This window comes from Serpula lacrymans, assembly GCF_000218685.1.
Source record: "Serpula lacrymans var. lacrymans S7.9 unplaced genomic scaffold SERLAscaffold_9, whole genome shotgun sequence".
NCBI classification, from domain to species: domain Eukaryota; kingdom Fungi; phylum Basidiomycota; class Agaricomycetes; order Boletales; family Serpulaceae; genus Serpula; species Serpula lacrymans.
Genome location: NW_006763298.1, coordinates 1959084 through 1972373, shown reverse-complemented (window position 1 = coordinate 1972373; position 13290 = coordinate 1959084). Strand labels below are relative to the sequence as shown.

The following is a 13290-nucleotide window of genomic DNA, read 5'->3' as shown; positions in this document are numbered from 1 at the left end:
ACGTGTTGCAGATACAGATGGACAGGGAAAAGGAGAGTTCTGCTCTACGTACCGCTTTACAAGCTCGTGTTTCAGTTGAAGAACCGAAAAAATCGCGCCCTGCGAACCGTGGGGGAAAGAGAAAACGTGTCAGCGACAAGGGTCTCAAGAATGAAGGCAGCTCTGTATCTCATCAGAAAACTGAAACCAAGGACGAACAGACAAATTCTTCAATTCCCAAGTTCCGACAGCCAGAATTGATTACTGGCGCTCAATTGAAGGACTATCAACTGGAGGGCGTTGAGTGGATGGTCAGCTTGGATAAAAACGGAGTTTCTGGCATTTTAGGTGCGAACTTATGGTATCAAGTCAAGTCGAGGTTTCTAATCCCAAGTCACTCAATTAGCGGATGAAATGGGCTTGGGAAAAGTTTGTTTGAAATCCGAGTCACGCATGCTTTTCAAACTGACAGTTTGTTTGCTTTCAGACTCTACAAACTATCGCTTTCAATGCTTATCTCAGAGAATTACGAAACTACAAGCCATTTCTTATCGTTTGTCCACTAAGTGTTCTTCATAATTGGATTGAAGAGTTTCAAAAATTCGCCCCTGACGTAAGTGGCAGGATTACTGATTTCGATTGTCAATGACTCAATGTCTTTGTTTATCATCTTAGATTCCAGTATGTATGTATCACGGCACTCCTACCGAACGTGAGGAGCTAAGACGGACGGTCATGCGAGAGCCAGAACCAGAGGTTCAGGATCGTACCATAAAGAAGGACAAGCTGGATGGAAAATTAACGGCGAAGCTCAGGTATTCAACGAGGAGATCAAATTCAGAGGTTACTGAAAAAAATGGCAGCGCGCGCTCCAGAAAACGTGTCAAGGTCGGGGGAAACAAAAATATATCTGATACAGAAGATGATGGTGCACATGCAAATGAAATTGTACTCGTAGAAGATGAAGATGTCGGCTCAACCACTCGCCAGACTGAAGTAACTTTTCCGGTCGTGATCACCACTTATGAGATGATCATAAGAGACCGCATACATCTAGGAAACTATAAATGGGGATATATCGTTGTAGATGAAGGACATCGATTGAAGAATCTAGACTGCAAACTCATGAAGGAGATCAAAAAGTACTCGAGTGCTGGACGAATGATCCTGACGGGAACGCCTTTGCATGTTTGTATTTTTGCCTTCTGTCGTTGCATATCCTATTGGTTGCTGATAATTCCATACAAAGAATAATCTGGCAGAGCTGTGGTCTTTGCTAAACTTTATCTTACCTGATATATTTGACGATCTGGATTCTTTCCAGGAATGGTACGTGTGTTCGTATATGCCAGTACACCAGCCACATAATGCTCATCGGTGAATCAGGTTTAGCCTGGGTAAAATGCAGATGCATTTGTCTTCTGAACGTTCTTCGGTGCTCATTCATACCTTGCACGGCATCCTCAAACCCTTCCTTTTGCGCCGTCTCAAAGCCGATGTCGAGGGACTCCTCCCTCCGAAAAAGGAATATGTCCTGTACGCCCCTTTGAGTATCAGGCAACGCGAGTTGTATGACACAATTGTCGCTGGCGGTTTACGAAACTATCTCATCAACGGAAAAAATAACGAAATTGCAAATAATAAGGAAAAAGCGAATGTGGATATGAACGCGCCTAGAAAGCTCAGAGGCAAGAGAAAAAGATACGATGTTGATGGGGACGACGATGAATACTTCGAGATGTTAGAGAACAGGGAAGGAGTAAAAACTCGAAATGAAGACGCAGAAGAAATTGGGAGGGATCATAGATATAAGGCTACCTGTAAGTCGCGAGCTCAACGATGCTTTTGCAGTTTTTTGATCTGAAACCTGATACCCCTTACAGTAAAGCAGGTGAATAATATGAAGCTACAGAATGCTGTCATGCAACTGCGTAAAGTCTGTTCCCATCCATTCTTGTTCGACTGGCCGCTCGACCCAGTGACTCAACAACCAATCATGAACGAAGAGTTAATCAACCTGAGCGGGAAGATGATGGTCCTTGAGCGCCTTTTGGGCGAATTGTTTAGAAGAAAGCATAAAGTGTTACTTTTCAGCCAGTTCACAACGATGTTGGATATCATCGAAGTCAGTGTTTTGTTGCCTTCCGCACTTACAGCTTGTTTTAATTCGTATTTAAGGACTGGGCTACTGAGCTTAAGGAATGGTCAATCTGCCGTATTGATGGGTCTACGCCGCCGTTGGAACGACGGGCGCAGATGAATAGATTTCAACAATCTGGCGATGCGCCTGATGCGCCTATGCTTTTCTTGCTCAGTACGCGTGCAGGTGGTCTTGGGATTAACCTAACTGCTGCCGATACCGTTATCTTCTATGACCAGGACTGGGTGCGCCATGATTGCCATTCGACGGTCATCATACAGACTACTGACACCAGTATTGTTACTTGTGGTTTGTAGAATCCTCAGATGGATGTGCAGGCTCAAGATCGAGCTCATCGCATTGGCCAGAAGAAGCCCGTTTTGATATTCAGACTTGTTAGCGCGCATACAATTGAAACGAAGATAATGCAGCGGGCTACTGAAAAACGGAAGCTCGAGGCACTGGTTATTGCTAAAGGTTTGTCATTATCCCATGGATATCGGATATTAGATTGACAGCCTTGCCTTTGGTAGGCAAGTTCAAGATGCCTGGCTTAGCTGCTGGACGTAGCAGACCTGCGACCATGGCTGAGATGGCCGCATCGCTCCTCCGGATCGAAGGGGAACAAATTCAAGTGGTGCCCAATACCGAGGCAGGCAAAGCTAGTGTCTTGAGTGACGAAGACCTGGAAATGCTATTAGACAGAAGCGATGCTGTGTTTGCGGACAGAGGCAAGGGGTGGACGAGTGGTGGGAATACGGACGATATTAAGGGTGAATCGCAGGGCAAGACTGGGAAGAGGGCTGCGTTCGCAGTGTATGATGCTCCTGCGGAACAAGGCAACGATGCATTGGCTACGCTTATGGGAGAAGACATTGAACAGTACTGAAAGATGCCAACAACATCTGATCAGGTGAAAGTATCCCATGTACCTTACTACTTGTAGCAATTCCTACAAATCCCCATCATATTCAGCTTGATTTCCTGTGTTTCATAGATTGCAATCGATCTGCCAAACAGCCTTGGGTCGTATTTTATTAATAGAGGTATTTGTCGACAACTGAAACGTCGAGGGCTAGCGCTTGACTTTACGTCAATCACGCCTCGACCTATATTAATATAGTCTGTGCCATCTCGACGAGAAACTATATAACAGTCTTGGTAACATATGCAGTGAATACATGTTAGTGTGTTATAGTGGACCCAGTGATGCAAGCCACAGGTCGACCATTATGGCTATTATACAGAACGGTGAAGTTCTACTAATCGCATTTTGGAATTTCACCAAATCAACCCTATATCCATGAGAATTTTCAAAAGTCGTCAATAACACCCGACCACAGACTCAGATTAACGTGAGGTGAGAAGTAATCTCTGCTGAGCCAACTGTCAACCCAGTTTGATAAAAAGTATTGAAGGTTTACACACTATGTCGACAGCGCGTGGCGATGTGGGTCGATACTTCAGGCCCTTGTGTCGAGGGAGATCACGAGTGCGATGTTAGCTACCGCCCGTCCCATTCCGCTGCTTTGTCCTCATCCAAATGCTGATATATGCTACCAAGGAAAGCCTGTGCATCATGATCTGACGTCCTTACCACGCTGGCACAGACATTTCGGCGTATAAATGCTGCACGCGCATACGATGTGGAGCGTTTCTGCATTCAACGTATCAATAGAGGGCTTCTTGAACTCGCTAAGATTTTCCTTACCTAACATGCATGCAAATGTTTTATTTATCGTCATGATCTCCATCCTTCTTGCTGCTTTTTCCTGTTGCTCTCCAGTTGGGACCAGCGGTGCGGTCTCCGATGTCTTCAGCATTGTTACTTACGCAGTGGTTAAAGAAGCCCAAATCAATCAGTCTATAACGACCAGGGACTATGAGAGGAGGGTTGGATTTTCAGCTCTTCAATGTAAGTCTTGAGGATTGAGAATTTATCCGAGCTCACTTCAGGCTGTAGGCGACTATTACTTTCTTGATATCGAGGAAGCTTCAGACGACGCAGGGAATACGGTTGAGAAATCCTGCACAAAGCCGCAAGCTTGAAGTTATTCTTATTCCAGACTGTTAGTCTCCCTTAGTCAGACCAAATATTGATATGAAAGTCGATATCAGAGAATACTAGGCCCCTATAATGCATGAGATGAAGCAGAAATTGTTTTATTAGAAACGAGTCGATTTCCCACGTTTATTTATCTTAGCAATGCAACTCACCTGCAACTTATTTACAAGATATCGACTTATCATATATTGAATTAGGTAAGCAAGGGAGACTACCTGCAACTTCTCCAAGTCTGGAATCGCCTGGCGTCCGATCACGCAACATTCATAAGGCCTCGAATACCACCTTACTATCAAAGTGCGCAATTTAAATAACGTCTAGTCGCTACAGATATGCTAACACCATGTCTCAGATGCCACTGTCACACTACTTAACTTCAGGTCATTGGCACAAGCTAGGCGGAATAAAGACCGTAACGGAGACAGAAACATCATGATCAGTCACCGCGGCCATCATATTCCTATACTTTGTCCGGCAGCGAGCATATTCTGTCTTACTGCAGGTGTCTCTTTGTAATGGGCTGCTTCGACAAATTTCAATGCAGGAAAAGATCTGATACCACACCCGGGCCCGTCGTCTTTCTGAGCCCCACCCACATCATACTGAAGTCTTTATAAATTAAGCTCTTATACATTCTGTAAGCTACTAGTACATGGGAAGCAGGAAGCAGGACGAAGGTAATGAAAACAAAAAACACAATGGTATAGTACATCTCGACATATGGTTTAAAACCTGGTAAGCACGATTTGCTCGGGTTATGACAGTATTAGGGTATGCTAAAAGAAAATCTAGTATGATGAGTCTTAAGAACAGAAGTGCTCGGTTAACATCATGATTGAACAGCAAAAGAAATCCGCAGATTATTAGGGGATACAAGCCCTAGAGACGCCCTGACTGGTGATCTGGAGCATCATTATCAGGACACTGGCGTCGGGCATTATCATGAAGCTCCATGGCACGCTGAAGGTCCGAAAAGTTGCCCTCGCTTTGAAAACGCTTCACCAGGTCAACAGCTTGGCTCATCATTAGCTGCTGTGCGCTGTCAGCATGTTCCATCAGGCATAGTTCCAAGGCGTCGGAATAGATTTCTAAAGCCCGCTGTAGATCCAGAAAGTGTCCACGTTTTTGAAAACGCTCCCAGAAGAGACCAGAAAGGCGATTTAGGGATGCCGAATGATCTGGGAGTCCTGGTAGGCTCAGGCTCAACGCCCGTTCATAGTAGTGGATTGTTTGGTCCAAATCCTCCAAGTCTCCCTTTGTACTGTAGCGATCGTGGTTACTATTACCAAGATCGAGAAGCGAATCGTACTCCTCCGAAATTTCTCCCCTGCGAGGGATTGAGGGCGAATCGTGCAAGTCAGGTTGACTAGTGACAGAGATGTAATCTCTGCTGCTGTTAAGAGACGTCACCAATTGGCACTCCCCAGTGTCATTTGGCTCCGGAGGAGTACTGGGCCCACAACTGGAGCCCGAGTCCGATGTACTAATGCTGCAATCTAGTGTTAGCTTGATGTCTCGGGATAGACGAGCGGTTTGCTTTGGAGGATAATATGGAGGGCAGTCCTCGATGGGTACATCTGGTGCGTCACCAATATAGCTCGGCTGTCTCTGTTTGTCTTCAGATAGTTTATCCTGAAAGGGATTTACCGGGCAACTGTCGGACTCCCAAGGCAGTGACGGATGCTTTCTCCTCTTGAATCGAGCGAATATAGCTTTGATAAGGTGATCCAAAGGTATGCGCAGACCATATGAGCCAGGACTTCTGACACAACGGAGAGGTTTACCGAATAAACTATTAGCAAAGACCACGTTGAAATTATCAGCCGGAGGAGCCTGTGGTCGGTCGTGCTTTAGCCTGAAATTTGTTTCAATCAATGAGATCGTTCCTTACTACGCGAACATCCTCAGCGGTAGTAGACGATGAGCTTGCTTGAGCCTCTGGCGTAGTGCTGCACATAAAAGTGGGGTTCAGCTGTTGAATACTGTACACGAACAAATATAGAAGCTAACATTGCAGATTTGTCATGCGAGAAAGCCAAGTCACTGATGTTTTGAGGTTTCTGGATAACTCTAACAATGAGACGTCCAATAGTACCTGTATGCTCGCAAGACTCCATCGGAATGGAGATGTCTGAAGCTCAATATCAATGTGAGCCACCACCAAGGTAATGCTGACATACTGGTATTGTCCACATTTGTGCTTTTCTCGAGTAGTTCTTGAAGAGTGATCGAGACTCCACCGATCATTGAATTTTCGTGCCTCGCCTGGAGCAGCCTGTATAAACGAAAGCAGACTTTGGCCGCTCTATGAGCGGCACTTCACGAGACGGGTCAACTCCCGCAGAAGGGATTTTTTGAGATACACGTCACCTACAAATGGAAGGTGTGATCCCACACCATACTACCAGCACCAGTAGAGACGATGGTTTTTCTAGGCTCATCCCCATCCGCTTTGACTACGACATAGAAAGAATGTACTTGGTGTGAAGCGGGCGAAATGCGGGCGACATCACTAGCGGAAACGACTAAATTGCAACAGTTGATAGTTTGAACACAGCAAAAAGAGAGCATGGATTTTACCTGTAAGAGCAACTTCCAGTGTTTCAGTCATGATGGGAGACAAAGTGAAATTCAGTAAACGAGACGAGAGTTTGAAAAGTAGCTTGCCCTTAACACGAAGGAGAGCCTTACATGCAGCTCACACGCCGACAAATTGCAGCACTGGCGTACACCATGCTTTCTGCACTGGTTTGTGGGGGTGAGTGGATGCCATGAGGTAGTAGAGTGGACTCACATAATCATGTTCAGATCTTCTGCGCTGACGTAGGATAGCATCACATCAACACTAGGCTGGCTCGTTGGGCTCAGATCGTCTGAGCTTGTTGCTTCGAATGAACTCGAACATTCCAACACCAGGTAGCGATGTAGCCACGATGCTACAGATATTCTGTCCAATTCACTTACCTCATCCTTTAAGTCAATCACAGACCGTACTAGTGCCTCTTAATTAGTAAAAGGGGCAGTATCATCGTCAGCGGCGATACAACGAAATGACTGATCTGGGTCGAGTTCAGTAGCGAGACTGCATGTGTAATGTTCAAAATTGCGTATCGTGAGTTTTCGAACCATCTGTGGCCGCTCTAATATAATCTGGTATGGTACTTTAGAACATCTCAGTGTACTACAGCAAGTGGCTGACGGACTGAGCTGGGCTCAAATTACGGTCTCCGCGGCCACGCTTGTGGGGCATTGCTACCGAACTCAAACTCGCTATCATAGGAACTAGTTGCCGCAGTACTAGTACTGCACCAGACCCCCCATCCACTCGAAACCCACAGACCAGATTGCGTTTTGAACGTTGTCCACGAGGACAACCTACCCCGTAGTGCTTCTGTATAGGCGGTATTCTTGCTGCACACCCATGCGCTTGTTCGCCTTTTAACATTTAGCCCGCCTTATCAATTTCGTTGCAATCTGGGAAAGGCCTAATTACATCTAAACCCCGTACTTGGCTTTTGGTCCCCTGTCTATCCATCATGATTGCCCCAAGCACGACCACTATCGTCAAACGCGACTGCTATCCATCTCCTATACTCACCATACCTGCGGAGCTTCTAGTTTCCATCTTAGGCTTCTTGGATAGCCGATCATTACTTAGGTGCTGTTCCGTACGTTCCATATTGATACTCTTATCAATTCTCTATCGGTACTTATGTATATCCTGTGGTAGGTATGCCATCATTTCGACTTGGTCATAGAGAGCTATGCAGAACTTCAGTACAACATTGAACTCACCCTTGATGGCATGGTGGATGGTTTTCCAGGAAACCTTTCCGTCTCTGAACGGTTACAGATCCTACGGAATAGGAGACGTGCATGGTATAGCCTCGACTGGGATCAGCACCTCGTCGTACCAATGCCTGGCTCCTGTCAGGCGTACGAGCTCGTTGGTGGCGTTTTCGCCAAAACTATGAGTACTGGAATCGGAGGAAATGGTTCCCGCCATCTAATTACATCATGGCTTCCATCGACAATCAATAGCGAACGGGTAGTCGTAAGGAAAGATATTGGTTTGCCCACACGGGATTTCGCCATCGATCCCTCTCAGGACCTAATTGCACTCGTTCAAGCGGATGATGATGATGAGTAAGGTTTCCAGTAATATGCATTTTTATGTGCATAGAAAAACTGAAACTTCCTCTCCAAGTTTTCACTTTCTGCTTCCTGGTTTATTGCAAGTCCATCTTCGCACGCTATCCACCAATGAACCGCATCCTCAGGCGGGATCTGTAGTATTACGCTGTGCTGTTATGTTCCCTATAACAAATGCCTTCATCCAGATCGTGGATGATGTTATTGGCATGATGTTCTGGGCGGAACCCCAAGGCCCTCGTATCACACTCTGGGATTGGAAGAGTGGCAAGTTCCTCATTGTAAGCCTATTAAGCATGTCATGTCAAATATCATTACATTATATTGTGTCACAGGATCGTAGTAGTCTCCAGCTTCCAAGCGGCACTTGGGACTTTTCGTTCCTTTCTTCTCGCGCATACATGTTAACATGCACCGCAGGGCAAGGTTCCATTGAAATATTTACATTCGCTGATGAAACCAGAAATGATTCAACAACAGCCTCGATCGGCGCACTACCTGTACACGTTGCAAGCTTATTGTTGCCTCCTGTCTTACCGGGTGTACATCTGATGAACATGCACACACATACCGGTCCCTTCGCCGCTAGATGTCCGGTTGGTAAACCGTTTGCTACAGCAAATCATGCCCGCATCCATGTTGTGTCAATTCAGTACGCTCGCACTGGCTGTCTTAGGTTGATTGATAGTCCTCGTTTCTGTCTCTTTGTTCACAATCGCACGTTAATGTCCTATATACATCAACGCAAGGAACGCGGTGGATCTGCTGTCACGGTACCATGGAATAAGTGGGGCCCTTTGCAGACGCAGTTCATGCATCAGCGTGAGCAATTTCAATGGCTGAGGTCAGTGGCTCAACCATTTAATTAATTATATTTGCTTCTGATGAGAATTGTAGATATGTTCAGGGGTGTCGCGTTGTCCTACCCATTTCATATCACGTTGCAGGGAGTACAGTACAAGTCCTTGATTTTAACGTCTGTCGCACGAAGCGCCAAATATTCGAGGAGCATACCGCAAGTTCTGCAGATAGCTGTATAAATACTGATGGAACTCACGTTGGTATGGGAAATATCTTTCAAGCACCCGTGATTACCTTGATGCCATATCGCGTTCTGAGCCGAGGGGAACTGGAGGAATACAACGGGGTGATGATTGATGACGAACGGCTGATAGGACTGAAGGTACGATTTCACACATGAAGTCCGTGGCGTTGATAACACTGCGGATTACAGTACCCGGCATTCTCGGAAGGTGACATGAAAGATATACATGTTTTCACCTTTTGAAGCATCAAGAATTTATCGTGCTATAGTGGGTCATATGATTTTATTTTACAATCGTTATTGATGATTCATTCGAGGAGCACGGTTGTAACATACTGAACAATGCAGATACATACCAATAGGTGATCTTGTCAGTGTATTTGAGAGCTATTTCGGACAATGAGTATGTATGAGAAGTTCTAGTCTTGAAGATATTTTTAGCACGGGAACTTGTTTAAGCCTTGATGTTTGGAGTGTAAACCAGGTGTATAAGGATTTTTACCTGACATTAGGTTAATGATCTCTGTCATGTTGTGGTGTAGACATTTTTACAGTCCGAAATCTCTTCCAGGCACATTCCATGCTTGGAGAATCGCCGGAATCAATTCCTACCGTGATGTTTCGTCATACCTTCGTTCCGTTGAGGCGCGGCACTGTACTTTGTTATCTCAAGATAAATATGGGCTTCTCGGTGTTATTTCCTGACATACGGCAGACGTGAAGGCAAGTGCATCAAATAGTGGCTGTGTTCTGTGCTAACGATAACATGTATCGAGATAAGGCTTATCGGCTCTGAGTCGGTTGTCGCTGTCTTGGCATGTATTAAGTCTTATAATCGCACCCACCATCAAAGTCCAGCGTATCACTCCGACACTGACCATACCCGAATTCTCTAGATTATAAGTGCCACGCATTCAAATTCACAAGCTGGTATATTCCCTTTATTCTTCATGTCTCAACATTTGGAACTGGAGACCGAGAAACCTCTACAAAGTCAATATGGCGCAGACCATCTGGGCTCCAAAGCCACAGAAGAAGACGAAGTGGAACTTGCGAGAATGGGGTATAAACAAGAACTCAGGTATGTTACTCGGCAGAGATGAAAACCGTGTTAGCAACTCAGTGTTTAGCCTACACTGAATTCTGAAGGCGAGAACTAGGCCTATTGCAGGTGCACAAATCCTTCATCCATGTATTTGGAGATTTTGACAATTGAACCTTGGACGTAGAACTTTGGGGTTTCATTCTCCGTCATCAGTGTCATTACAGGGATTCCATCCTTGTTCTTGTATGGTTTAGTAAGCCCGGTTTTCTTTTCTTTCAGAATTGCGAGGAAGGATATAACGACCTTTCACTCTAGAACACTGGAGGTCCAGCTGTGATGGTGTGGGGCTGGATAATAGTTGGTGGGATTCTTAATATATTATAGTTGATACTATCTCATAGCTCTCGTTAGCCTTTTTCACAATTTTGGTTGGGTTGGCCATGGCAGGTGCGTTCCTCGGGGATGGGTTCAATTTCGTTGCTGTCCTCAATATAAAAAAAGAGGTCTGCAGTGCCCACCCCACCAGTGGTGGGCCATACTTCTGGGCAGCCATGCTTTCTGAGCCCAAACATGCACCATTGGCTTCGTGGATCACCGGTTGGTTTAACCTTCTGGGACAGGTTGCCGTCACCACAGGAATCAGGTGACCACCTTCATCGCTTCAATGCCTTTTTTCCAAGTGTCTAACAAAACTCCTCTCATGGCCCACGTTCTCCTTAAAATCCGCTTGATATTACCGTCAAATATAAATTAGCTTTGGGTGTGCTAATTTTCTCTCAACTGTGTGTACATTCGACAACAGTTTCGAGCCTACACCGAAGACAACCATTGGTATATATGCCGCAATACTGGCCAGTCAAGGTTCGTCCCGCAGAATCTAGTGATGTAAGCATGGTTAACTGGGGGCCTTTGCAGGCTTAATCAACACATTTGGCGTTCATCTCCTCAAGTATCTCAATAATGTTTCAGTGTGGTGGCACGCTGTTGGAACGACCTCCCTCGTCATAGCAATTCTTGCTCGGGCACCAACGCATCAATCAGCTTCATTTGTATTCAAAACATTTATCGATGGTACAGGAGTTTCTGGGAGCGATGGGTGGGGTACACGTGCTAGCCATGCATACGTGATGGTTATTGGGATACTCATGGCCCAGTATACCCTGACAGGCAAGTAGATTGCCTTCTCATCCGCGCGTCGTTATATTTTGATAAAACTAGGTTTTGATGCTAGTGCTCACGTAAGTCAAGCTACTCATTGTTTTGTTCATTATACACATCATCCATCTTTCTCAGATGACTGAGGAAACACGCAATGCAGCAATGGCAGGTTCCATTGGGATTGTGATGGCTATCGGAGTCTCAGCAGTTCTTGGATGGTTTCTTATCCTCGGCCTGCTGTTCTCCATACAGGACCTCGATAGTACTATCAATTCCCCGACAGGAGAGCCAGTCGCACAAATATTTCTTGACACCGTTGGTGAGCGCGGCGCAATAGTACTCATGGTTTGTATTTCCACTTCAACGTGACATGATGCTAATTGAGCCTTACCCTATGGAATATAGGTTATTGTGATAGGGGCAATGTACTTTTGTGGGTAATGCATATTTTTATTTCATCCAACCTAAAGAACAGGCTAATATTTCGCGATATGTAGTACTTTCTCTGTGACTTCCAATTCAAGAATGATGTATGCCTTTGCGCGTGATGGTGGCATTCCTGGACACACATTTTTTCAAAAAGTTGATTCCAAACGAAAGTCGCCTGTGCGTACTGGTGAGGAGTCATTGATTATATCTTTAAAATTGTCATAGTATTAGCTAACGTCTTACCTGATTCGTTTTATGTTGGTGTATCATTTTCCAAAAATTTCGCATGAAACGTAACTCCAAAACTACAGTTTGGTTGGCGTGCACTCTGAGCTTCATTCTTGGTTTGCCTAGCCTCGGCAGTTCTGTCGCCTTTTCAGCTGCGACAAGTATTGCTACCATCGGATTATATATCTCTTATGGTATTCATCCTTTTGCGTTGATCCATCTCCACCTGCTTACACAAGTGTATTTCTTTTTCCGATTTTGCATCTACGTCATAGCGATTCCCATCGCACTCCGTGTTGTTTATCGTGATCGTTTTGTACGTGGGCCCTTTCATCTTGGGCCAGCATCCCTCCCCGTGGCTATAACAGCCGTCGCATGGATTGGGTGCATTGCGATTGTGTTCATTCTTCCACAAACGAATGTAAGTATCTGGATCTATACCCCTTTATTTTTTGACACTCTGCTAATATGATGAAATTATGCTAGCCTGTAGATTCACAGACATTGAACTATGCTGTGGTCGCAGTCGGGATTGTTATTGCGTACAGTGTTGGATTTTGGCTGCTAAGCGCAAGGAAGTGGTTCACGGGACCCATAAAGCAGATATCCGGTGGGTATCCTGGATATCTTCTGATTGACGACATCACTGACGAGTTTGCATTGGCTTTGATAGCTGAGGAGTTGGGTGTATCAAAACGCCTTAGTGCTGCAGGATCTGCTCAAGCCACGCTGTAGGGTTATTCCGGGAATTACTATACTATAGAGAAAGTAGGAAGCGGAGAACTGGTTTGCACTTTCAGCTATGCCTTGATCAAAAGATACTTTCCAACGTGGCGAATGTTTACGTTATTGTTTAACCTGCCTAAAGGATACAGTAATATGACTACCTATTAGACGTCAGTTAGTCGTCGCCACCGTGTCATGGGCACGTGAAGACATCTCAAAGTACTGCAAGGCAGGGACAACTTACTATATAGACACACAACCTCTATTATTCTCACCACGCCTTTTCCGCGCTAACACTTGCAGATAGTGGAGGAAAGCTGATA

At 45.3% G+C, this 13290-nt stretch overlaps 6 protein-coding genes across 6 annotated transcripts; 4 read left to right on the top strand and 2 right to left on the bottom strand.

Moving 5' to 3' along the window:
* Window positions 1-39: 39 nt before the first annotated feature.
* SERLADRAFT_472287 (uncharacterized protein) lies at window positions 40-3209 on the top strand (the record flags this gene model as incomplete). Its single annotated transcript, XM_007320490.1, has 11 exons — window positions 40-327; window positions 386-408; window positions 467-592; window positions 655-794; window positions 843-1167; window positions 1229-1308; window positions 1366-1799; window positions 1863-2104; window positions 2158-2364; window positions 2437-2596; window positions 2653-3209. The coding sequence occupies 11 exons, from the start codon at window positions 288-290 to the stop codon at window positions 3006-3008; spliced, it is 2133 nt and encodes a 710-aa protein (XP_007320552.1).
* A 580-nt stretch (window positions 3210-3789) lies between these two features.
* Window positions 3790-4336, top strand: SERLADRAFT_472281 (uncharacterized protein; the record flags this gene model as incomplete). The annotated part of the gene is made up of 2 exons (XM_007320489.1): window positions 3790-4034; window positions 4083-4336. 2 exons carry the CDS (start codon window positions 3836-3838, stop codon window positions 4166-4168), a joined length of 285 nt encoding a protein of 94 aa, XP_007320551.1.
* A 509-nt stretch (window positions 4337-4845) lies between these two features.
* SERLADRAFT_472279 (uncharacterized protein) lies at window positions 4846-5403 on the bottom strand (the record flags this gene model as incomplete). Its single annotated transcript, XM_007320488.1, has 1 exon — window positions 4846-5403. The coding sequence occupies one exon, from the start codon at window positions 5238-5240 to the stop codon at window positions 5064-5066; it is 177 nt and encodes a 58-aa protein (XP_007320550.1).
* A 986-nt stretch (window positions 5404-6389) lies between these two features.
* SERLADRAFT_394587 (uncharacterized protein) lies at window positions 6390-7234 on the bottom strand (the record flags this gene model as incomplete). The annotated part of the gene is made up of 4 exons (XM_007320487.1): window positions 6390-6501; window positions 6559-6709; window positions 6765-6929; window positions 6979-7234. Coding segments are annotated over 3 exons (256 nt in total), but the record flags the coding sequence as incomplete, so codon positions are not given.
* Window positions 7235-7720: 486 nt separating this feature from the next.
* SERLADRAFT_349939 (uncharacterized protein) lies at window positions 7721-9537 on the top strand (the record flags this gene model as incomplete). Its single annotated transcript, XM_007320486.1, has 4 exons — window positions 7721-7852; window positions 7915-8330; window positions 8392-9180; window positions 9234-9537. 4 exons carry the CDS (start codon window positions 7721-7723, stop codon window positions 9535-9537), a joined length of 1641 nt encoding a protein of 546 aa, XP_007320548.1.
* An 863-nt stretch (window positions 9538-10400) lies between these two features.
* Window positions 10401-13167, top strand: SERLADRAFT_357077 (uncharacterized protein; the record flags this gene model as incomplete). Its single annotated transcript, XM_007320485.1, has 16 exons — window positions 10401-10462; window positions 10531-10552; window positions 10611-10679; window positions 10742-10787; window positions 10838-10873; window positions 10928-11069; window positions 11181-11287; window positions 11342-11593; window positions 11645-11659; window positions 11715-11929; window positions 11990-12021; window positions 12082-12200; window positions 12325-12435; window positions 12517-12662; window positions 12728-12851; window positions 12915-13167. 16 exons carry the CDS (start codon window positions 10440-10442, stop codon window positions 12974-12976), a joined length of 1521 nt encoding a protein of 506 aa, XP_007320547.1.
* Window positions 13168-13290: the final 123 nt, after the last annotated feature.